Source organism: Pipistrellus hanaki (assembly GCF_964339955.1).
Source record: "Pipistrellus hanaki genome assembly, chromosome: 9".
NCBI lineage: Eukaryota > Metazoa > Chordata > Mammalia > Chiroptera > Vespertilionidae > Pipistrellus > Pipistrellus hanaki.
Window position 1 is genome coordinate 78795458 of NC_140511.1, and position 24637 is coordinate 78820094.

The 24637-nt window shown below is 65.5% G+C and overlaps 1 protein-coding gene across 3 annotated transcripts; it reads right to left on the reverse strand.

Annotated features, from left to right (window-relative positions):
* Positions 1–480: 480 nt before the first annotated feature.
* Positions 481–18324, reverse strand: CDC42BPG (CDC42 binding protein kinase gamma; the record flags this gene model as incomplete). Of its 3 annotated transcripts, none has more annotated exons than XM_084895788.1 (37): positions 481–1615; positions 2581–2678; positions 2770–2884; positions 3078–3195; positions 3371–3491; positions 3621–3705; positions 3783–3880; positions 5114–5713; positions 5832–5894; positions 6822–7038; positions 7705–7786; positions 7884–8023; positions 8100–8233; positions 8427–8532; positions 8780–8839; positions 8922–9017; positions 9100–9152; positions 9416–9504; positions 9581–9729; positions 9936–10050; positions 10135–10241; positions 10457–10529; positions 10616–10737; positions 10882–10974; positions 11187–11366; positions 11463–11560; positions 11841–11921; positions 12010–12107; positions 12822–12901; positions 13214–13462; positions 13582–13782; positions 14036–14129; positions 14589–14737; positions 15036–15131; positions 15490–15573; positions 15657–15748; positions 18165–18324. In XM_084895788.1, the coding sequence occupies 37 exons, from the start codon at positions 18322–18324 to the stop codon at positions 1559–1561; spliced, it is 4653 nt and encodes a 1550-aa protein (XP_084751914.1). In that variant the 3' UTR covers positions 481–1558. The 3 variants fall into 3 exon arrangements, with proteins under 3 accessions (XP_084751914.1, XP_084751915.1, XP_084751913.1); XM_084895789.1 differs by having other exon boundaries at positions 2581–2666; positions 8922–9020; XM_084895787.1 differs by having other exon boundaries at positions 8922–9020.
* Between the last annotated feature and the right edge of the window lie 6313 nt (positions 18325–24637).

Here is a 24637-nt window from a genome sequence, read left to right on the forward strand (position 1 = left end):
TCATTTTTATTGATTTCAGAGAGGAAGGGAGAGGGAGAGAGAGAAACATCAATGATGAGAGAGACAGTGGTTGGCTGTCTCCTGCACACCTCCTACTGTGGTCAAACCTGCCACCTGCCAGGACCTGCAGGGAAACTGAGCTCCCGCCAGGGAGGAGGAGTTTACTTCCTGGGAGCCTTCCTGCTCGGCCATGGCCAAGTTCTCCTGAGCCCCAGCTCTTCTCGGGGAGCACCACCGCATTCTCCTGCTACGTGGGGTCTGGGGCACCCCCCCTTCCATGGGCTCCCTAATGCGCCACCCCTTTGTTACTGAACACTCTTCACTTACCCCATTGGATGTGTCACCGGATTCCTGAAAACACGGGAAGACAACGTGGTCTTCAACTTTCTTCAATACCCTCCCTCCTCCTCCATTTCTGACACCCCCCGCCCCCCCCATTTTCTGAACCCCAGGGAGACAGATCCAGGCAGGGAGGCCAGCAACTTACAAAGTTGTCTTTATTGCTTTCTTCCTGCCTCGCAGCGCATCAGGCCGACCCCTCCCGGGAATAGGGCATTTGAGGAGATAAATACTTACTTTGCCCCTCACTCACCAGTAGGGGGAGGTTTAATAAAAATAGTAATATAATAATAATAATAATAATAATGGCTGTGCTCAATAATAAAATGTCCCCTATGACCCCCTAATACACAGTTGGTCGAAGCTTTGAGAAAAAGGACCCCCCCTTTTTTGGGGGAGGGCCAAAGTGTGCCTGGAGACCCGCCAGTGGACCGCCGGGTGCCCATCTCCCACCGCGTAGCCCCTATAAATACCCTCCCCTTCCATCCCGGCTCAGGAACCTCTTCTCCGGACGGATTAGGTGACAAGGTCAGTTCCTTATGGAGCTTCTCCGTTCCCAGCCCCACCCTGCTCCTCCCCAGAGAAAGGACCTGTGGGTGTGTTCCCCCAATCCCTCTCCCCTCGTCTCTTGTTCATCCATCTTCCTTCATCCCGCTCTCCTTTTCCCTTTTCCCTCCTCCTAATCACCATCGCCTCCTCGCTCCCTACTTGCCTCTCACTTTCTTCACCTGCATCCTTCCCCCTGCTTCTCTCGCTTTCTTCCTCTGGCTCAGAGCCTGTCCTTCTCGCCCTGTCCCTGAGCAGGACTGGGATATGCCCCAACGTGGCCTCCCTGGGGGCCGGACAGGGCGCAGCCCAGACCTGAGTCTGCTCCCAGGGACTGGCCCTTCTCCGTCCCTGACTTCCAAAGCCCGAGGCTTGGCACTGGGAACGAGGGCTTTGGCACGATCACCCGGACGCCAGGCGGAAGAGCCCCCAGCCCCCAGCAGAGGGGGCCGCTCTGTCCCGTGCGAGCACAGGACGGGCTGGGAGAGAGAAAGGCGGGGTGCGGGCTGGGAGCCCGGCTCCCAGGCCCCAGGGACTCGGCCTCCCAGCGGCTCCCAGCCGGGCTCTCCCTGAGTCCGAATCTCCATGTGTCCGGGCCAGCCGGGCGTGGCCTCCTCAGGCTCTCTGCTCCCTGTCTCAGGCCCGGGATCCGGGTGGGCCCTGCCGGAGGGTGTCAGGGGGAGCTCTCGGGCTCAGGGGCCGGGGGCAGGCTCCGGGGCCGCTCCGAGACCTGGAGGAGGAGAGAAGGAAGGCGGGGTAGGGGAGGGAAGCAGGACTCTGTTCACGAGCCCCCGCCTCCGGGCCTTCCTGGGACCATCACCGGCCGCAGCAGGGCCCTGGGAAGCGGCTGATGTGGGGGGCTGGGGGGGTTACGTGAGAAGAACCAGGGAGCTCGGACTTAACCCTGGAGTCCAAATTAAAGCCTCTTTGTTCACTCGCTCCATTCTTCACTCAACCAACAAGCATGCTTTCCTCTGGACGGAAGACAAACCGATCCCGCCATCAATGAGCCCACGGCTGGGAGGACTGGCACCCAGACAAAGCCAAAGCACAGCAGCACTGACAGGAATGGGTGGGAGGCGGCACCACCCCAGCGGGCAGACACCGGACCAGGTAGTCGGGTGGTCTCTGGAAAAGGTGACACTGGTGCAGAGCCTTGAGGTGGCCTGGCATTAATCAGGTTGAGGACAGGAAAGAGCATCCAAAGGAGGAGGAGAGCAGGGGTGACAGAACAGGGCAAGGCCCAGGCTCTGAGTGCCTGTGTGGCTGGGGGTGGTGATGGGGTGACAGCTGGAGAGAAGCCTGGAGGGTGAGCAGGAACCCCCCATCTCCAGCCAGAGCGAGTAGCTCTCTGCCACGGCTGGGCCTCTGCTAAGAATCCCAAGAGGTCCCTCTGGGGCACTGTCCCCCGTGAGGAGCTATGCACCAGGCCTCACAATAACTGCGTTTTACAGGCCAGACAAGCTCAGGGGCCAGGCACCTTCCTGGGGCCACACTGCGGGGCCAGGCAGACCAAGATCCCCAGCGCCAGGCTCTGCAGGGCCCGCTGTGGGCGAGGCAGGAGACAGTCTGCATCGCTTGGGATCCCGGGCAGGATGGGCTAAGCCTGTTCTCCGGCCTCGGTCCCGGTGAAGGGCCTAAGACCGAGCACACCTGCCTGTGCTTGGGGCGGAGGGATCCGCCCCCCCGGCTCACCTGTACCAGGGAGGCTGCGGGGCTCAGGGACCCCTGCGGGCAGGACACGGACTCGCTGGACAGGGATGTCCACGGCTTCTTCTTCACTGTTCCGGGAACAAGAGGAGGGGCAAAGGCACCGGTCAGGTGAGAGGGGCCCGAAGGGTGTGGGAATTGTGGAGGTACCGGAGGCTGCGGGGCTGTTCTTACTGGGGTCCGCGTTCCCATCGCTGCCCATGGAGGCGGGGCGCCGCGAGGCCTCGGAGAAGCTGTGGGGCCGCTGCGGGACGGAGCTGCGGGCACCGCGGGCCTTCCCTTCAGGAGCCTGCGGGGGGCGGAGCGGAGGGGGGACTCAGCGGCTCCATAGACAGTGACCCTGAACCCTGAACCGCGGCCAGCCGCCGGCGCGTCGCGCCGAGGGCCCCGCACCAGGTGAGCTGGGGCCGCAGCGAGCGCACCGGAGGAGCGCTGATTGGCTCCACCTCACCGCGGAGGGCTGTGATTGGCTCTGGACTCACTGGGGGCGGGTCCTTGGCGCCGGGCTTTCTGTCGGTGAAGCCCACGTGCACCAGGTGGTTGAAGTTGGTGGGCGGCGAGATGAGCTTGGAGCGCACGAAGGGGTCCTTCAGCATCTCCCTGCGGGCGGGAATGGTTTAGGGCGGGGGAGGAGGGAAGGCGAAGGTGCCATCCCCCCCCCCAGCCCGCCCTAGACCCCTCTCCCGGGGCCGCTCCCGATTAGCCCCGCCCCCAAGAACCGGAGCCCCGCCCCCAAGAGCCGGAGCCCCGCCCAGCCATTGCGTCATGCGCGCACCTGCGCTGCTGCTGCCGCTGCTCGTCCGACACCCGGAAAAAGAAGCGGCGCTTGCTCTTGGTGCGGATCAGCTGGCGCCGGCTGTTGTCGGTGAGGTCGGGGATGTTGAACTCGTCCTTCTCTGTGGGGGAGGCAGAGCTGGGCAGTGCTCCCAGGCCCCCGGGCCCCGGTCCCGGGCGCCGAGCCATTCGCCCACCGTGCACACAGGTGAACGTACGCTGTACCCACAAGCACAGCGAACACGCCTCACCTGCCAGACGGTTCCTGAGGTAGGTCAGGCGGACCTTCTCGGTGCCGAAGAGGAACAGGGAGCCCTCTGGGTTCAGGGGCCGCACCTGCGGCAACAGGCGGAGGTCACACCAGCTACCCCGCCCTCCCCCGGCCGGCCCCAGGGGCCCCGGCGGGCCCTCACCTTCTTGAGTGGCACCGTTTGGACCCATTCTGCTTTCCTCACATCAAACACGTCGATGGAGTTCTCACTGAACACCGTCAGGTAGGGCACCGCGTAACCTGCGGGGCAGAAACCGCCCGTGCTGTGCAGCCCCGAGCAAGTCCGCCGCCTCTCTGGGCTGTTCCCGCCCAGCACCTCGGGAACAGCCTGTGCTGCCAGAGCACAAACTTTCTGCAGGCTTCCCAGGCGGCCCCACCCAACTTCCACCACAAACAGAGATAACGATCTGGAGTGCCACTCTGTGCCATGCCTGGCATAGTTCTAACCACTTTGCATATTTTTCCTCCTGTAATTCTCAAACAGCCCCCGCCTGACAGATGCGGGATGGGAGCCCTCAGAGCTGAGTGGCGGGCAAGGTCACCCGGTGGTGAGTGAGAGCTGGGAACTGGCCCCGGGCTGTCTGGGTCCAACGCCCACATGTTGAAAGTCAGGGCTACACCCAACCCGCAGGCCCCGCCCAGAAGAGCCATGGCTCATGCAGGGAGCTCTGTCCCTCTTTCAGCCCATGCTCCATTACTCCAGTGACCTGTGGATGTGCCAAACTCCTCCGCCGCCCCACTCATCCATTCATTCATTCCTCCAAACTGTCCTAGCACCTGGAGTGTGCTGGGTGTGACAAAGAAACCAGCCCAGCTGATGTGCAAGCCGCCGGTGCACAGTCATTACAAGGTGCTAAGAGCCGGGGCAGAGGTCCAACCACAGAGGTGGGGGAGTAAAAGGGAGCAAAGGACCCATGATGAGGAAGAGCAGGGAAGGGAGCATGGACCCATGACAATGAAAGCAACCATGGGGGTCCTCTGTGGAGGGCCTGCTCAGGCCCGGGGGCTGGATGCACGTAAGAGTCTGCCAGCCATACCTGGTTTAGCTCAGCGGATAGAGCGTCAGCCTACGGACTGAAGGGTCCCAGGTTCGATTCTGGACAAGAGTAGGCTTTGATCCCAAGTGGGGGGCATGCAGGAGGCAACCAATTAATGATTCTCTCTCATCATTGATGTTTCTCTCTTTCCCTCTCCCTCTCTGAAATCAATAAAGATATTAAAAAAAAAAAAAAAAAAGAGTTTTCCAGGTACAAAGAGAAGAGCAGCTCAGGCAGAGGGACGATGGATCTAAGGCATGGAACATGGAAGAGGACCATCCTCCCAGGCCCCGAGGGCAGGGCGTGGTCAGCCAGGAGGTGCAGCTGGCTTCCAGTGCACGCTCCGGTGTCTTCCTCTGATGCATGGGCTACGCCTCAGCTGCCTGGCCCTCCCCCAGCCAGCCCCAGGGGCCAGGCGGCTCTCTGTGGGCCTTACCCCAGCCCGTGGGCAATGCTGGCCACAGCAGCTCGTGGACGCGAGACTTGCGGCCGGCGCCGTCCACGTAGACGCCAGCGGTGGTGAAGAGCAGCAGGAACTCGCTGAGGCTGAGCTCCACGGCCCCCAGCGCCTCGCCCAGGCCCCCTCTGGATGGCGGCAGCTCCTCGGGCATCAGACTGCCCCCCAGCGCTAAGGGCGCAGCCTCGTTGAGCAGCGGGTAGAGCGAGAAGGCCCCAGCGGCACCCACACACAGCCGGTCGCCCAGCAGCTCCAGGCTCTGCACGGGTGCTGGTGCCTGCAGCTCGCGGATGCGGTGGTGCCAGGGCCCGGGGCCGGGGCCCAGCTGGTAGCAGAGCACTTGGCGCTTGACAGCTACGCAGAGCACAGGGGTGCGGGCCTGCAGGATGCGCCCGGCCGCCAGCGCCTGGCAGCCTCGGGACTCGGGGATCTTGGCTCCGGCCACCTCGGCGCTCTCCAGCTCGGCCAGCGGGAAGAGGCGCACGCTGGGGCCTCGGCCGCACAGCACGGCCAGGAAGCCCGCGGTGGGGCTCACGGCCAGCCGCTGCACCCGCCGGCACTCCCCCACCTGGAAGATGTCTGGGGGGGGGGTGAGAGAGAGAGTCCCCATCAGGTGGGGAGAAGCAGCTCAGGGCCCCTCCTCCTGCGCCCTGGGGCGAGCCCCACCCACACCAGCCTGGGCCCGGCGGGCACGTACCATTGCTGTGCAGGTGGATCACAAACAGCCCCTCCTCGGTGCCCAGAGCGAGCCGGTCCTGGTCTGGGAGACGGGGAGAGGGGGGGCAGGGGGTCAGAGGGCCTGCCCAGAGGCAGACTGGGCAGTCCGCCTGTCCTTGCTGAGCCTGCTTTACCCTGTCCCTGTGTCCTTAAACCCTTCTGTCCCAGAGTCTAGACTGGCTCTAATGGTACAGGCTGTGGGGGCAGGGGTCGGGTGAGAGGCCCTCCACCCCAAGCTGTGGGACCCTGGGTAAGTCTTGGAGATTCAGTTCCCCCTAACGCAGTGGTCGGCAAACTGTGGCTCGCAAGCCGTGGTTTGCCGCTCCGTTGACGAATGAGTTTGCCCACCACTGGCCTAGACTCTCGATTCCAGTAATTACAGGCTGCTGTTGTTCCTGGTGATTAAGCCCCCATCCATTGGTCGGCAAACTCATTCGTCAACAGAGCGGCAATCCTTGCTCCATAAACACCCCTGAGCCCCGGCTCCTGACTGACACAGGCACCTGGCGGCCCGCAGGAGGCCCAGGCTACGGGAGCCTCCCCCGCGCCCGCCTGCCTGCCCGCCCTCCTGCCCGCCTGTCACGGAGGCTCCAGGCTCCTGCTGACCCAGCAGCCTCATGGGAGACGCGCGAGGCTCAGGCCACCCAGCTGCTAGTGCGGAGGGCTGAAGGCAGACACCTGGCTGATTTCCCATGAAAACCTTCACTCTGTTCCCTCGCCCGAGATTCTCTCAGGAAAAGCGAATGGAGGCCCAGAGAGGCTGAGCAGCAGCAGCCAGGCTCCCGCCCCGGCCCGGGCTCCTCACACAGCCAAGCCGAGGGGAGGCCGAGGAGGACTCGTGTGCGAGGCGGAGTCCACCTCTCGTAGCTGCAGGGACCGGGCAGTGACGGCGGCCCTCGTGATGGCGGCTGGCAGGCCCTAACCGCTCCCCGGGCCTCCCGGCCGGGCCGCGCCCCCGCACGAGGCTCACCGATGATGGCGGCGCAGAGCGTGTGCGACAGCAGGGGCAGCCCGTTGTCGTAGGCCTCCTTGAGGGTGTACACGGGCCGGGGCCTCGGCCGAGCGTCCAGCAGCAGCCGCTGCAGCTCGCCCAGCACCTGCAGCCAGCGCTCCCGCTCCGCCTCGCTCTCCGCCAGCAGCAGCACCGTGCACGTGACGGGCGGCACGGTCAGCTGGGAGGCTGTCACCTGCGGGCAGAGACCGGGCTGCGGGCTGCGGGCCAGGATCCTTCCCGCTCTCTCTGAGCAGCAGTTGATGCTAATTAACTCAGACGTGAGCTTGCTGGGCGAGAGCTCGGCGCTGCTGAGAGCAGGTGATGAGCGAGGCCGGGGGTCAGACAAGCACAGGGACACCTGCAGGGCCCTGAGCGGTGCTGTGGGCGGGGTGTGCGGGCACCGCGGGGACACAGGTGAGCCGGGAAGGGTGATCTCCCAGGGAGGAGGCAGTGCGGGAGTGGCAGAGGAGGGGGGGGGACTGGCGGAGGGAGCGGAGGTGAAGGGTCCACAGTGCCGGGCCCTTTCAGAAGTGGAGAAAGCAGGGTGTGGTCAGGGCAGAGAGAGACTCCGGGAGAGGGGGGGAAGGCCTGCCGGGTCAGAATGCAGGGCCTCAGTGGGAGCTGAGCGTGATGGAGCCACAGGTGAGCCCTAGCAAGCAGGAAGCCAGCTTCCCGTACGAAAACTCTGCCTCCAGGATGGGGCGGGGGTGCCCGGGCCGAATGGAGGCTCGTGTAGCCACCCATGTGGAAGGGAGGGGCCGGGATGCAGGGTCAGCCGGGGAGATGGAGAAAAGCCGGTGAAGGGGTCAGCCTGTCAGTGGACAGATGGTGACTGGCCCGCCCCGCCCCAGGCACTCACCCTAAAGATGCGTGGCAGGTCCTTGGATTGGGCGTGGATAACATCAGAGGCCAGGACTGGGGTGGCTGAGAACTGGGGGTCCCTGCGAGGTTCATGGAGCAGGTCAGAGGTCACGCTCCCCCTGGCTGCACCCCATCCACCCACTTGTCCCGTGTCCCATGCCGATGCCTGGCACCCACCTCAGATCCAGGGCCTGCAGGAGGGCCCCGCTGGCCGGGCTGAGCCGAGGGTCCGGGGCGTCGAACAGCAGCAGGCGCGAGTCGCTGAGGGCGGCGAACACCCGCTGCCAGCCGCGCCGGACGCCGGAGGGCCGCGGCACCTGGGGAAGGCAGGCATGGGAGGGCCCGCCGGCCGCCGCCACCGGGCCGCCCTCCCCCTCCCCGGCCCCAGCTCACCGACAGGAAGCCCTCGTAGGCGGTGCCCGTGCCTGTCTCGGGGTGCACTCCCAGGGCCGTGCAGAGGAGGTCCGGGGGCACGGGGCAGGGCGGGGCCTGCGGGGCGCAGGCCCAGTGACAGAAGTAGCCACAGGCTGTGGGGAACGCAGGAGGCGGGTGTGAGCCTGGGTGGGCACAGCCAGAACCAGGGCTTCCCCAAGGCCCCCGAGCTGTCACTATTCCCCATCAGGTGAGGAAAGAAAAACATGGCATGGGAAGGGCAGCCCGGGCTCAGAGCCGGAGCCTGGTGTGTGAGGATCGGGGCTGGGCAGGGGCGAGGGGTCTCACCGTCACAGCCCAGGCCCTGGCGGCCCAGGCCCAGCATCAGCGAGGTGCAGCGCAGACACTTGGTGGGGGACGGGAAACTCCGGGGGCGCAGCGTGTGTGAGCCAGGCTGGGGGACATGGCCGTTATTCACGTCAGACCACAGCCTCTCAGGGCCCTGCACCCCCTCCTGAGGCAACCCTGGGTGTCAGGCAGGACCAGGGATTGAGCCCCTGGTCTGTGGCAGCGCTCAAACCCATTGCCACCGCCACCCGCGATGTGGTCTGGGGCCCTGGTGCAGGTGGAGGAACCAGAGGGCCCCTGGGAGCCCAGCAGGATGTGCGGTGCCCCCACCCGCTCCCCCTCTGGGCACCGACCTTTGCAGGAGGACCTTCTGCAGGGGCTGTGGGAGCAGCGGGGCCCCTGGGGAACACAGCCTGCGGGGAGGGTAGACGGGCAGGTGAGAACTGCGAGGGCAGAGCCCCCCACCCCCCCACTGCAGCTCCCCGCCGTCCTCACCCCCAGGCGCAGGCTGCGCCGGCCCTCCGGCCTCAGCTCCGGCTCCACTCCGGGTCTTGGGGCCTCTCCTGAGATGCCAGGGTCCTTGGCAGCATCCTTCTGGGGTTTGGGGGCAAAATCAAGGCCTCGGTGCCTGTCCCAGGACCCTCCCCCACCAGCCCCAGAACCGGGCTCTTACCTCTGCGCTCCGGGAAGGCAGGAAGGGAATCAGGGAGTTCGAGGACTTGGTGTCTGAAAAGAGGGGGCGGGTCACGGGGTGGGGGCTGGCCCAGCCTGACACTCATTCCTGAGGAGCCAGGGGCCAGCGGGGCCTCAGTTTCCGCCTCAGTAAAGCGGGGCCTGGCATACAGTAGGTGCTCAGTAAGTGCTGGCTAACAGATGGGGGCTAAGCGAACAAGTCCTTGCCTCCGCGCCCCGCCAGGCTGTGAGGGACCCGTGGTGACGGAGGCTGCGGGGGGACTTGCTCCCAGACAGCCGTGCCCACGGCCACTCACCTCCCGGCCCGCGGGTGCACAGCTCCTCCCGCAGCGCGGCCAGCTCCTGCTGCAGGCCCCGGTTCTGCTTCTCAGCCTCCTGCAGGCGGCTGGGAGAACGGCGAGAGAGAGCTCACCACCCGCCCAGCACGGCCCGGTGCCCGCTGCCGCCGGCCCGGCGCTCACCTCTCGGCCTGCAGCTGGGCCTCCTGCACCTGCGTCAGCTGCTCCTGCAAGCTCTGCCTGGCGCGGATCTCGGCCTCCAGGGCCAGCTGCAGCTCCAGCCTGGCCGAGGCCTCCATCTTCTGCAGCCGCCTCGCCTTCCACTGGTGGTCCTGGCGGCCCGAGGGCACCCATGTGAGAGGCCCCCTGGGGCTGGCTGCCTCAGAGGCCCCCTCCCGCCAGAGCACACCACTGCCGATGCCACCCGGTCAGGCGCATGGCCCCAGCTCTGCCAAGGGCACTGTGGGCGGAAGCTGTGAGCTGTGTCCTCCCTTCAGAATGAGACACCTCCTCCCCACTGGGTACCTCTGGGGCTCACCAGCGGCCTGGCAGGGAGTGTCTGGGTGCCCACGTTCCTCAAGGACTCCAGCTCCTCTGCCATCTTGGTGGCTAGGGCCTGCAGGTAGCCTCTTGAGACCTTCTCATCGTTCACCCTGGTCGGGAAGGGGCCTCGGGGTCAGGGCTGAGCCCTGAGCTCCACCTGCGCCCGGCTTCCACCTCCGGCCCATGGCACCCACCAGCTGAGGATGTCGGCGATCTGGGCCTCCCAGTTGCCCTCTGTCTCCCGCCGCTCGCCCTCCAGCCGCTGCCGGCTCTGCTGCTCCCGCTCCAGCTCTTCCACAAGCTGAGGGCCAGGGGGGAGGCGGGGTCCGTCCCAGGAGCCCGAGCACCAGAGCCCGGCCTATGTCCGCCCTTGCTCACCCCCTTACAGCCTGCCTGCTGCGGGCACTCCTCCAGGGAGCCAGCCGGCCCTGGGCCCTGGCCTCTCTGTCCGCCCCTCCTGCTGTGCCCGTCAGGCCCCTCTGCCTGGCTGCCTTGCCCTCTGTGTGCCCCACTGACCCGCTCCTGCTCGCGGCTCAGCCGCCGGTTCTCCTCCTGCAGCCGGCACAGCGCCTCCTCCTTTCCGCCGGGCCTGGAGAGGAGAGGAGCCCTCGGTCACTCCCACCTTGGGCCCTGGTCCTGCCCCCCCGCCCCCGCCCCCGCCAGCCGCCCACTCACCCGTGGCCGCGGGCCTGCTCCAGCTGCACACGCAGGGCGGCCACCTCCTTCCTCAGCTGAGCCTCCTGCGGCCCGCCCTCGGGCAACCCCGTGCCGTTGGTCTCAGAGGCAGCGTGGACGGTCTGGAGGACATGGAGCGGGCTCAGGGCAGGGGCCTGGGAAGCCGTGGCCCACTCTCCCGCTGGGACACGGGCCTGGGCGAGGGCCCTGAGTCGGGTCAGGCAGCGGGAAGTGCCCTTAGGGGGGTGGGGGTTAGAACGCAGTACCTTGACCCGGGAAGATTCTTTCTCGAGGCTTCGCTCGCGCTGTCTCTGAAGCTGGGTCACCTCCCGGCTCAGGGCGGCCACCTGGGCCTGCAGCTGTGATGGGTGCAGAGGCAGCCAGTGCTGACCCGCCCACCCCGAGCCTCTGCTGGCCTCGCTGCAGACTCTCAGCTTTGCCAGCCACAACGGGAATGAGGCGGGACCCCCAGCCGCCCACCCTGACCATCACCCCCTGCTCAGGCCTCTGGTGTTCCCAGAACCCTGACCCAAGCTCCCTGGGCTTCCCCCAGCCACGAGGGGTCACACACCTCCCTCCGGGCGGCCTGCGCTTCCTCCAGCTGCGAGCTCAGGGCCTGGGTCTGGCTGGCCGAGGCCGCCTCTCTCTCCTGGGTCTCCTGCAGCCTTCGAAGCAGCTCCTCCTGCCCGCCCTGGGCTCTGCTCAGCTCCTTCTCCTGTGCCCGCAGCCCTGCCTGAGCCTCTGCCAGCTCCTGGCGATCGAGATGTGGAGGACAAAGCCTGGAGTCAGGGCCAGGGCCTCCTACCATCGAGCCCCGGGCCAGTCACCCACCTCCGCGGGCCCTCACCTGGAGGAGCCGGTCTCTCTCCTGCTGAAGGTCACTGCCACTGCCAGCGGGGGGCCCATCCGTCTGGGACAAGGCGGCCTTGCTGTCCCTCAGCGTCTCTGCCGGGAATTGTCACTGAGACGGCACACACTGACTGCCCGGCCTCGGCCAGGCACCCGCGTGCAGTGTCTCCTGGAGCCCCGGCCGTGGCCTGGGAGGGGGTCTGCTCGGCCCGTTTCCCATGTGCAGGCTCAGAGTTTAAGATAATTCCCTGAGCTCACACAACGTGCACAGCGCAGGACCGGAACCCAGGGTGGACTCAGATGTTCTGGGGAAGCGGGTCCGCCCCACGGTGAGGGCAGGGGGCAGAGAAGGGGCAGGGTGGGTGAGCGGGGATACCTGACAGCCTGTCCTGTAGGGTCTGGACTTCCTTCCGCAGCTGCTCCAGCTCCCGATGGTCCGTGGGGGTCTGCAGGGCCTCTGCCACGGGAGAGCCACCGGTGAGCAGCTAGTCCGCGGCAGTGGCCCTGGTCAGACCCGCGGCCCCGGCCCCGCCGGCTCCCGGTACCTTGGAGCTTCCGGCTCAGCTCCGTCTTCTCCTGCTCCAGACAGCGGAGCTTCTGCTCCAGGGCAGCCAGCTGCTCGGAGCCGCTCTCGGGGCCGGGACTGGGGAGGGCAGGGCAGCAAGGTCAGCAGAGACCCCACCCGCCAAAACCGCCTCCGTTCCCCTGCATCCCCTCATTCATTCACCCAAGAAACACCCGCAGTGTGCCAGGTCTGTGCCCAACCCGGGGCTCTGTGCCAGGAGGAGGAACCAATCCGGCCAGACCCTGCCGTGGGAGTCCCCAGGCCGGTACCATGGGCAGCAGCCGAGGGCGGTGGCTCCCGGACCCCCCACAAGCCATGTGACTAGGAACAGTCATCTAACAGCCGAGCCCGTTCCTCCCAGGACAATGAGGTGATAACAGGGTTTCTTCAGGGACTGACAAGAGGCCTCGGGGACATGGGTCCCGCGGGCCCCACGCCTGGGCGCCATGAGGGCGGCACCCAGATGCACTGGCTCACACCGCAGCGCCTCTCCTCCCGGACCCCACTACGGGCTCAGGCCAGCCCCGTGCGTGGAACGGGTCATCCCGCCCATTTCACAGAGGCACAGGTGAGGCTCGGGCAGCAGGACGGCCCTTCCAATGGGAGGCCTCTGGCTTGCAGTCCAGGATACTGCTGGTCTGTGAGGGCTGAATGCCGGGGCGGGACCCGGAGGGGCCTGGGCGTGGACTCACTGGGACCCTGCGAACATGGGCCTGCCTCCCCGCGGGCTCAGAGCACACCTCCTCAGCCCCTGCCCCAGCTTCCCACCAGCGGGGCGAGGACCAGACGCACCTGCCCGAGGTGTAGGTGAAGCCCACGAACGGCAGGTGGTGGCCTGAGAAGGCCCCGTGGGAGGGGGGTGGCAGGGTCCCCTGCGGAGGGAGGGGAGAGGGTTAGAGTCTCCGGGCTGAGGCTTCAGATGGCCCCCACCTGACCAGACCGCACTTCCCATGAGCCCTTGAGGCTGCGGCCACCCAGGCACCACTGGGAGACTTCTTCCTTATAAACCTCTGGTCAACAGAATGACGCGAGGCAAAGGACCCTCGCCTGGCACAGCCCACCTCGAGGCAGGTGGACTGTGTCTCCCAAGAGCCTCTGGGGTCTGAAGGCCTCAGGCCCAGCCCAGCAACTGCTCTGGGGAACCTCTAGGGGGTCCCCGCAGCCAGGGCGGGACCCCCACTCACTGGGTGGTTGAGGGTGTCATCATCCACGTCGAAGTTGGAGGTGTCCACGGGCCCGCGCAGCTCCGGGATGTAGGGGGCGGTGCTGCTCGCCAGCCGCTCCCAGTCCACGCCCTCGAAGAAGGGATGGTTCCGGAAGTCGTCCAGCCCCCCTCGGCCCAGACGCTCCTCCTGGCGGCACAGCAGCTGGCGGATCAGGTCCTGGGCGCTGGCCGGCACGTCGGGCACGTCCGGGGGGAACTGCAGGTGGTCCTGAGGCCGGGGGAGCGGAGCGGTAGGTATCCGGAACCCCACCCCCGCCCACAGGCATCACCAGCCGCCTGCCCCGGGGGGCCCGCTGCCCGCCCAGGAGCCGGAGCCCGCAGCCGGACCTCGTGGTTCATGATCTTGGCGTAGGTCTCCACCAGGGACTCAGCGTAGAAGGGCGTCTCCCCGTAGAGCAGCTCGTAGGCGCAGACCCCCAGCGACCACCAGTCGCACTGCGGGCCGTAGTGGCCCTTGCCCTCCTCCATGGCCTGCAGGATCTCGGGGGAGATGTAGTCGGGGGTCCCCACGGCCACCGACGAGTCCACCTGTGGGCGGTGGTGGTGATGAGGACACGAGGACAGCCCCCGGCGTGGCTGGGCCCGCGGGCCCCTCACCCAGGTCTAGGCCTGGCACCCCCACTCCCGAGGGGTCGGCTGGCCCGGTGCTCCCCCTGGGCCCTGGGCCGAGTCCTTCCTTCCCCTGGGAACCGGAGGCCCCCTGCACCAGGCCGGGTGCCCCCTGGGCCCCGGGAGCGTTTCCAGCCACGTGTTCCCTGCCCCCACGCAGGCGGGGCCTCACCATGCCACTGCTGTTGAGGCGCAGGCAGGAGCCGAAGTCAGCCAGGCGGATGTGCCCGTTCATGTCCAGGAGGATGTTGTCCGGCTTGACATCCCTGGGGGAGGCGGGGGAGTGAGGAGCCTGACCTGTGTGTGGCTGGGTGTGTGCTCGGGCTCATACGTGTATGCTCACACGTGCTCCTGCATGCACGCGTGTGGGATGGGTGAAGGCCGGTGGCCAGGCCCCCGAGCTCCCAGGAAGAAGGACGGTGGCTGGACTGGGGAAAGGGACCCGTGAGGACGACCCTCCCAGGCAGCGGACACGGGAGCAAACCTGCGCCTGGCCGCCCACCAGCCGAGTCACCTGGAACAGGCAGGTGCTCACCGGCGCTGAGCCCTGACTCGCTCATCTATGGAACGGAGCGGTAAGCAGCCCCGTCACACAGCTTTTGGGGTGAGCAAGCAGGTGAAGCGCCCCCAGCAGGGCCAGGAACGTGGTGAGCGCTCAGCAATCGGCAGCTGTCCCCAGAGCCGTCAGCAGGGACTTGGGCGGGCGCGGGGCTGCGCGGGCCCACCTGTGGACGTAGCCCAGCTGGTGCAGGGAGTGGATGGCCAGCACCATCTCCGCCAGGTAGAACTGGGCCAGCTCGGGCGGCAGGCGGTCCTCGAAGCGGCTCAGCAGAGTGAGGAGGTCCCCGCCGGCGTAGTAGTCCATCACCAGGTACTGGATGGCGGTGGGGGGGCAAGAATCAGGTGGAAAAAGGGACACCTGCCCAGGCCTCACCTCCCAGCGGCCCCGTGGGGCCCTGGGAGGCGGGGCTAGTCCCCATCGGCTCTGGGGCGGCCAGCTCCCAGCCAGTACTCAGCCGGAGGTCGGAGGGTCCAGGCCCTGAGCTGTCTGGGAGGGTCAGCCTGTTGGTCCCAGTAGGAGGGACCTCTCTCCCCTCCGGCCCAATGCTTCTGGACCCCGAGGGCCTCCTCTGTCCCCGGGCAACCCCTCCGCCCTCGCCCGGGGTCCTCACCAGGTACTCCTCGTCCTGGAAGGCGTAGTGCAGCGCGGTCACCCAGCGGCCGTCCCCCTTCACCAGGACATCCCGCTCCTCCCGGAAACAGGCCGTCTGTAGCGGGTTTGGGGGCAGGGGTGGGGTGGGATCAAAGCCCAGGAGAGCCCCACGCCGGCTCAGGGGATGGAGTGAAACTCAGGGAGCCTAGGAGCTCTGATTAAGGTCCTCTGTGTGAGCCAGAGCCCATGCTTCTCGGCTCTGGGCCTCAGTGTCACCACAGGGAAATGGGAACGACTGCAGGTGCTGCCAGGGAAGGCTCAGAGGGAGGAAGGGATGGGGCTCGGCAGCTGTTGGGGGTGGATCCTCCGGCTCTTGGGCAGCCACACCCCTCTTCTCCCGCAGGCTCTGTACATCAGCACCTCTCGCCCTCCCCCGTTTTTAGGGCGCCTGTCTCACCAGACTCCAAACTGACCTCGGCCCTCTTCAGCATCTCCCATTTGTGCAGCATTTTCATGGCGAAAATCTGCCCGCTGTCCCTCTGCCTCACCACGGCGACCTGAGGCCAGAGAGCACGGGCTCAGCGCCGGGTGCAGACACCCTCCCCACCCTCCCCCCCCGCCTGCCGGGCCGGCCGCTCACCTCCCCGAAGGCGCCTCGGCCGATCACCTTCAGGATCTCAAAGTCCTCTCTCTGCAGCCGCAGCTCCTTCACTTTTGTGACGAAGGGGCCGGCTGAGGAGACAGAGTGGGGCTCAGGGGACCTTCGGGGGGGCCCCAGATCCCGCTCCCCCCGGGGGAGGCCAGGAGCTATAACGCCTCTGAGGCCAGGGTGGGGATGAGCTCCCTGGGCAACCCTGGCTAAGGGGGTCGATAGGGTGCAGCCCATTCAGCCATGATCAGGATGCACGCAAGGTGGGTCCTGACTCTGCTGACCACCTGGCCCTGAGACCTCCCTGAACCTTAGCCCTCTGCCCCCGACTCCAGACAGCCTGGGTCCCAGGGGCTGATGGAACTTGTAGTCCTCCCCAGCGTGGGGCTGCCCCTGGCCAGCCAGGTCCCCCAGGCAGGCGGGGAGACCATGCCCACCCCCAGCTCCCAGTTCTTCACCACCCAGCAAGGCCGGGCCACAGCCTGTCTCGGGAAACTGGACAGGCAGCATTCCTCGTCCCCAGAGAGGCTTTTCTGCCACCGAGGAGCGTGGCCCAGTCCTGGGCCGCGTAGGCACCGGGTACCTCGGTTGGGGTGAGGCCTGGGGAGCCCAGAGGACAGGCAGGGCAGTGTCTCCCCGAGGGAGGCCTCCTCGTCGGCAGGCACAGAAAGGTCTGCCCAGAACCTCACAAGACTCAAGTGCAGGGCCAGACACCTCTCCCTGGCTCAGACGCTGGCAAGGAAGATGTGAGCACTCAGGGCCTCCTTCAGGCCTGACCAGCCCTCCTCCCCTCGGGACTGGCCTTCACCTGGCAGGAGCCTCCTCCTCCTGCAGTCCCTGACACGCCCACTGGCACCTTCAGCCACTCCCGGGCCCTTCCGGGCCTGGAGGTGGGAGCCGGGGCCTAGAAACTTAGGGAGGCCACGAGTGACCAGCAGCAGTTGGGGTCAGCTGCAGTCTGACTCCCTGCCTCAGTTTCCCCCGCCAGGAGGCACACTCCCTGCCAGATGGGCGGGCGTGTGGGTGGGACAGAGAGCTGCTCCACAGGTTTGTCAGGCAGAACCCCCGCAGCAGGGGTGGAAACCTCATTACAGACATTAATTGTCTCTTTCCCAGGTCTGTGTGCGCGGAGAGGAGCAGCCACAGCCTCCGAGGGGGAGCTGAGGCTGAGAAGGCTACCGGTCAGCCAGACGGGGGCCCAAACCGGGGGCCCACAGACAGGAGGATGCGGGTCCCCGGACAGGCTGCCCCGTCCCCTGGCCCTGCCCTAGGGGATGGGGCCCTAGGATTGGGGACAAGTTGGGGCAGGAGCAGAGTGAGTCACCACCCTGCGAGCTACCTCGGGAGATGTCAACAGACAGGCCCCCGCACGGGGGTCCCGGCAGAGGCGCCAGAGGCAGGCAGGGAGGAGTACATGTGTGTGCAAACACACAGACACACACACACACACACAAACACACACGTGGGTGTGGCATCACAGGGGGTGATGACAACACAGTGAGACAAGCATAAGGTCCGGGAAGAAGAGGAGGCGGCAAGGAGATGGGGCCTTCTTCCCGCCCTCACCCCTGAGGAGAGGCTGGGCTGGGGACCACTCACTGCCATGTCTCAGACCCCCAGCTGCACCAGGCTGGGCCGTGAGCCTGCCCAGAGCTCAGGAGAGCCTGAACACCCGTTGCCCACCAGGCAAACACCCTCGCCCTCCCTCCAGGCCAGGCCCCATGCCCTACCCCCATGGCCTGGCTGGCACCGGCGCTCACCGTGAATTCAGGGTCACCCCGGGCCAGCCACTCCCGGTGACTCAGAGGAGTCAACCAGGAAGGGGTACAGATCCACCTCCAGCCCGGCCTCCCGCCCTGGCCCTGGGGAAAAGCCCTCAGGAAACCTGGCCAGCGGCTGGCACAAAGGGGCTGAGGTTGGTGTCTTGGATGCAGGGAGATGGAAGTGTGTGGGGGAAGGGGGACGGGTGTGACACCTCCAGATTGTGAGCAGAAACAGGTGTCTCTCCACCAGCTGCCTATGGCGTCCCAGCGCGGTCGTGTGGTGTGTGGGAGACCGAGAGCCCATGTGTGACAGTGGGTGACATGCACGGAGTCTGCGTGTGAGTCTGTGTTCTCACAGGGCATGAGGTGTGATGCTGAGGGAGGGATTCTGGCCGGGCTCTGTGTAGAGCGGGTATTGTACCTGTGTCTGGGTCTATGCCTGGGACCACGTTTATTTGAGTCTGTCTATGGGAGATGTGTGTTGTGTGCACGGCCCAGGCTCTGTGAGTGGAAGGGAGTGTGTGACTCTGAGTGAAGGTAAGGTGTGCAAGTGACTAAGAGGCCCCGGGGTCCGCTGGCTCGTGTCAAGGCCAGTTCCCTGCGTCTGCGGTGGGGACCGGGGCTGTGGGTGCGCGGAGCCCAGCGGGAGAGTCTGGGCGTGGGGCGCGGAGGGAGAGGGTCCGGCCCCGGAGTCCCGCGCGGGGTCCCCCCCTCCGGTCCCGCCTGAGTCACTCACCCCAGCTCAGGAACTGCGCCACGTTGCGCTCTCGCCGCAGGGGGGCGCTGCTGAGCTCGTGGTGCAGCCCCAGCAGCAGGTCCAAGAGGCCGTCGAGGCCCGGGCCGCCGCCGGCCTCGCCCCGCGCCAGCCGGTCCAGCGCACGCAGCCGCCGCTCCATGGCCGCGGCCAAGGCTCCGGCCCGGGCTAGAGCCGGGCCGCCCGCATGTCCGCCGTCGGCCGGTCCGCCTGTCCGTCCTCGGATCCTCCGCGCGTCCTCCCCCCACCCTCCCGCCCTCCCCGCTGTCACCTTCCTCCGAGGCCTCCAGCGCGCCCTCACCTGGGCGCCCCGCCCCGCCCTCGCCCCGCCCCCCGACGGACGGGCAGGTGCGCGCCGACCAATGAGAGAGCCGACAGAGGGGGAAGGTGGGAGGGCGGAGGCGCGCGGGGCGGGGCCAACCTCGGCCAGGAAGTGGGGGGGCGGGCCGAACGCGACCCACTCCTGGGCGGGCGGGGCCGGGCGGGGGTCCAGGGCGCCGGGAAGGCCGGCCAGATCGCCGTGCGGCCCTAGACCCAGCCCACCTGGGCCCCGCCGGCCCCTCACCTGGGCGGGGGTGCCCGGGCTCTGAGCTCCCCTCCTCCGCCGGGGCAGCGGCCGCCTCTTCCTCAGCCTTGGGAGAGGGGCTCGGGACGCCCGCGGCCCCGGAGCCGGATGGGAGTTGTAGTCCGCTCCCTTCCCGGGATGTCCCCCTTCAAAACACTCGCTAGTTTCTGCTTTCATTTTACTTGTATCGCGACAGCCACCTGGGAGGCAGGTATGTGAGGCAGGAATAGTTACACCCATTTGGCAGATGGACACACTGAGACTTGGGAAGGACACAGTGAATTGAGGGGCTGAGGATGAGGGGACCCTTAGCTAAACCCTCCACCGCAGGCTCGGGGTGTGTGTGTGCTTTTATTAAAGCCGGTGACTGTGAGATAAGGAAGGGCTTAGCACAGGAGAAGCAACAGGAAAGCCTAGGCAGGGCTGCTTTGGTTCACTGAGAAGCCAGAGAAAAGGGAGCCTTGGGGACAGGCTCAGGGGGTTAGCAAGAGCCAAGCTGCTGCTGGCCATTGCTTCCCTGATTGCAAGTCTGGGGGGTCCCTTAGAGCTGAGGACCTGCACGCCTGTGGGGGGAGGGGAGAGTAGGGGAAGGGAGCAGCAGCCCCCACAGGCTCTCAGAGCCCCGGTGGGAGCAGGGCCATGGCCGGCCTGGAACTGAAAGGCCGAGGAGAAGTCTGGCGGAGCTGGAGGAGGCCAGGGAGGGGCTGGCTTATCCAGTGGTATTTCTGATTTCTGCCCAGCTGTCTGCAGCTGGGCCGGGCCAGAAACCACAGGACTGAGTCTCCGAGGGGAGGAATCAAAGGGTGGGGTTTCAGCGGCTTTAGATAACACATTCTTCATTAAAAAAGATCTCTCCGGGGGTTTGCCTCCTCCCTCAGGCGGAGACCTTCTGGAGTGTTCTGGGTCAGGCTGCGAGCCTTGAGGGAGGAGGCACTCGGAACATCCTAGAGCTGGAGTAAGCATCCCGAGCAGCCCGGGGCTGCCCCACCCGGCTCTCCCATTTGATCTCCTCCGAGGCCCGTCCCTGGGAAAACCAAGACATACAGGCTCTCTCCCCACCCGAGACAGGTGGGGGAAGGGAGCCAGGGTTTATTTATTTTTTTAATTCTTCTTTTTCTCTTCTTCTTTATTGTTGTTGTTGATGTTGTTACTACTACCAGAATTTAAATTTCAATGGCCTATGTGTCTTCTGGGGAAGGTGTGTGTGTGGGGGGTTGGGGGGGTTGGGATTGAGTGGTTGAGCACTCCGGGTTCTCACCTGTTGCATTCTGGGCCCTCCTTTTGGGGGCGGGGCAGGGGTGGGGCCCACCATAGGGTTAGTGCCCAGGGAGGCCACAGGAGGGTGCTAGAGACCAGAGGAAGTCCTGGTGCTCAGGACAAGCCCAAGTTCCCATCTTCTGGGGAGTTATAGGGTAGGGAAAGGCTCCTGGGTGGGAAAACAGACCATCCTCATTCCCCTCCTGGACTCTGACCCCAAACCCACTCCCGGCCCCCAGGGTCAGCAGTCAGGGGCCAACGGGTGGGGCCTCTGGGTCCTGGCTGACTCGCTGTGTGACCTGGGCCAAGTGTCTTAGCTTCTCTGAATGCTGGTTTCTCAGACAGGTCCCTCCCTGGCCCTTCATACTCCCTCCCACGAAGAGCAGTAGAGGGAAACGGACCAAACCTGAGACCCACTGGTGCCTTCGTGGGGCGGTCCATCGGGTACGTGATCCTCTTTGGTCCTGCGTTCCTTTTTGTCACATCCTGTTCCTAGCCTCCGTTTCCTTGTCCGTAAAGGGGGTGGCTCCCTGCTCCTTTGCAGCTCAAGGTCAGAAAACCCCTCAAGACTCAGTCTGTGCCTGAACCCCTGCTCCAGAGCCCACAAGCAGCCAGTCCTCCAGCCCAGCCATCACACACAGCACCTGCCCTGGGCCCAGCTTTGCCCCAGCAGGTCTGTTCTCTCAGCTTGTGTGAGCCAGGCCACAGGCTGCACAGGCCTCACCCCGGGAGCAGGGTCTGCGTGTGGCAATGGCCTGGCCCAAGGAGTCTGAGCAGAAGACCTCCCCACCGCCTCCTCATTCACACTCCCTGGTCACTGCTTCCCGGAAGCCCTCCAGGTGCAGGGACACCTGTTCCTCCCCCCTTCCCAGCCCCTTTGTTTTGTTGTTGTTTGTTTTTTAAATATATCTTATTGATTTTTTTACAGAGAGGAAGGGAGAGGGATAGAGAGTTAGAAACATCAGTGAGAAAGAATCATTGATCAGCTGCCTCTTGCACACCCCCTACTGGGGATGTGCCCGCAACCAAGGTACATGCCCTTGACCGGAATCGAACCCGGGACCTTTCAGTCTGCAGGCCGACGCTCTATCCACTGAGCCACACCGGTTTTGGCCCCAGCCCCTTTGGTATGGAGGTGTTGGCACTAGCTCTCGGGAGCCCCGGGGATAGCAGACCATGGTGATTCCATCTTCATTCCCGTGGTCCTTAGTATTTCAAAGCTAAGATCTGCTATCTTCACACGGGCCCTCCCGTGACAGATTAATACCTTGAGGCCGGGGAGGTGGGCGGTGCCGGCCTTGAGCTTCCCCTGGCTCCAGGCCTGGCTAGTGCCCGGCAGCAGCAAGACAGCCCGTGGCCCCAGACTCTGGGACAGGGGACAGGAGAGGCCAGAAGGCGGTGGACTTGATGTAGGCCTCTGGGAAGGGCCTTGATGAGGAGAAGAAAAGAAACTGTCAGGCCCTGTCTGATGTGCTCAGAGTGTAGACCCACGTACCGAAGGGTCGAGGGTTCGATTCCCCGTCAAGGGTATGTATCTGGGTTGCAGGCTTGAGCCCTGGCCCTGCTCAGGAGAGAGCAGAAGGCAATCAATCAAAGTGACTCACATTGATGTTTCTCTCTCTTCTCCCCTCCCCTTCCACTCTCTAAAAATCAATAGAAAATATGTCCTCTGGTATATTTCTGAGGCTAGTAGAAAGAAAACAGTGGTTCAGATAAGGGGGCTGCCACAGAGAGGGAGGTGAAGTGCAGGGGAGTGGCAGGGAGCCCAGGCCTTCTGAACCCCAGGGCATAGGTCCCTGATCTGGGACTGGCTGACACGGCAGCCTCAGGGGCTGTCACCGCCACAGCCGGGCCTGCAGGGCCACTGGCAATGGCTGCTGCCCTGGCCGCCGCCCACACCGGAAGCACCGTGCCCCACTCTTGCCCCTGAGAGCCAGGGACCAAAGGGCAGCCGGCTGTGGGTCAGCGTTGACCAGGCGTGTGGCTGGGGCGAGTGGTCCCCCTCTCTGGGCTGCTGTCTGTTCCCAGGGGAGGGCTGCCCCAGCTCAGGGGTGAGGGGCGGGTGGACCACGGGGCGCCCACCAGTGGTCGCGGGACTGTCTGGGAAGAGTGGCTGGAGGGTGGGGGCTGCATTGCCACTCAGGCCCCAGGTTTTATCTGAACGCGTGTCTGTGTGGGGGAGAGGCTGATGGAAATGGTGATGTTGAGGGTCCCCACTCCTCCCCAAGCCAGTCCTTGGCGGCCCGCACTCCTCCTCCCCGCCCGCCCAGCACAGCAGGGGCGTGTCCTTTGCAAAGTCCGAAGCTCCAAATGGGTGGACATATGGCGATTTCATCATCCTGGCTCTGCTTCCCAAACCTTCTCTGCTGCTCCAGCTCGCCACGGGGGCCCCACTCTCCACGGAGGCTGCGGGCCATGTGGCTTTATAATTAGCAGCCCTTCTGGGCGCCAGGAAGCCAGCCTGAGCCCCATGGCCACCACCCCGCTGGCCCACGGGCGCCACCGAGTCTGAGCTGCTCTAGGGAAGGGTGGGTCCTACCTGCTTTGTTCCGGGAGTTGGGCGGGGTGCTGGGCTCCCGGCACCGACCCTTAACCCCCACCCTCCCCGCCCCGCTGGCCAACTGCACTGGGTGCCGAGCAAAGGTGGCCACCCGAGGACCCTGCCTGCCTCTGAAACAGGAGCTTCTGTTTGCATTTGGCGAGGAATCGGGCTCAGGAGGGAAGACAAGTCTCAGCGAGCGAGCGAGCGGCAGAGCTGGGATCCGGCCCCCGGCCTTCCGTCCTCTGTCTCAGGATGGAGGGCAGAACTGGTGGCTGGGCGTCCGAACCCTCTTGAGCCTGGTGGCCTTGGGCAAGTTCAGTGAAGAGGGCCTTTCTCTCAGGTCCTGGCCAGCCAGGGAGCTGGGGACGAGGTGAGGGGCGGAGGCTGCCCTCCGAGGGGTGGCCACACCTTTGCCCACACACTGGCCCTCCCTGAACTCCCATCACAGCCCGAGAAGCCCCCCAACCTGTAAAGCTCAATCCCGGGCCTGAGCTCCAGGCCAGAGGGGAGCAGCCACCTGCCCTTGGCCCTTCCTTTAAGTCTCAGACCCGCCGCCACTTCCTGGGGTAGCTGTGGTGGTGCACCCTGCCTCTGCGAGGGGGGAGGGTGCCCAGTGTGGGTGCGGAAAGCCCCGAGGTGGTGGGCTCAGTGGAGGGGCAGGGTGGCCAGGCACTCTGAGCGAGCTGCACCTCCTGGTGGCCCTGGGAATGAGGGCTGTGCCAAGCCCCAGGGCCCTGTGCTGCAGTGGTAGATTTAATCTTTTCAGTCTTCCATGTGGTTTCTCAGATGGAAGAGCCCACAGCTATGGAATTGGGGGGATGGGGGAGGGGGTTCAGCTGCAGGCTTTGTTTTGCCTTTGAAAAGGGAACTTTGGATCAGAGGCTGATGGGCACACCAGGTCTGAATCATCCTATACACCTGCCCTCCCGAGCCTCGGGCTGTGCAATGGGGAAAACACTGACCTTCCATCAGGAGGATCGAGGTAACCCCGGTGCAAGGCACACTGCCCGAGTGGTGCCAGGCTGGCAATCAGATACTGTGTTCAGACCAGACACCCGCCAAGCTGGCTGGCAGAACCGAGGGCACAGGTTCATACACTGTCTTTTGCCTCCAGTGAGCCTGGTGCGCTCCACCTTGATTACACGTCTGAGGCCTGCCTGGTGCATCAGCTCCCGATTTGTCCCCTTCCCTGGGCTGGCACCCGCAGCTCCCCTCCCCCACCTGAGGCAGTGGCCCCACCCTTAGTAATTGTATCTCCCCCCGCCCCCCACTTCCCTCCAGGGCCTAGCACCAAGTCCAGTCACCCATTGTCTACTTGACCCCTCCCAGTGCCCAGAGCCCATGGGCGCCCACCTGTCTGCCCACTCCAGGGCGAGGCCCAGTTGGAGGAGATGCTGTGAAGATCATACCTTCTTCCCACCCCCAGGGCAGGCAGCCTAGTTCTGTCACCAGATTCTCCAATTCTCCCCGTCCTCTCCTAAAATAACCACTGCTCAGCCCCTCCGAGCCCGGGAAAGGGGCATCAGCCTGTCTGCAGCGCCTACTAGGAGGCAGTAGCTGCCAGACCTGAGCGTGCCTGTGCCCGGGCCCGCCCTGGCAGGCCTGCCAACCTGTCCCTGCCCTGCCAGCGCCCCAGCAGGCCCCGTGGGAGCAGGCCCTGGGAGAACGAAGCACCAGGAGCCAGCTTCAGCACAAACGTCTTTAATTCAAGAAAGTTTTGTCTTAGTTGCTTCTCTTCCCACAGGTGAGCGTGGAAAAGCCACTGCACAGGGAACAGTGAGTTCTCAACAATCACCGTCACCCTCACCTAACACCGTACGGCATGGCGGGCCGGGCCTGCTCCTGGCCACTGGGACCCCGCGGACGGACGCCTGGAGAGCAGCGCTGGGGGCTGGCGGGCCGGAGAGGTCAGAGTGCAGGAGTCCCTGAGGCCCCGGGGAGTGATGACAGTGCAGGCCGTGGGGCCAGCGGTGTGTCCGGCCTCCACGCTGCTCGGACGGCCCGGCCGCGGCGGCAGTGAGGCAGCCTGAGCTGGCCACGCGCTGCCTGGTCCTCCTCAGCCTGGGAAGGGGTTGCTCTCAGGGCGCCCCA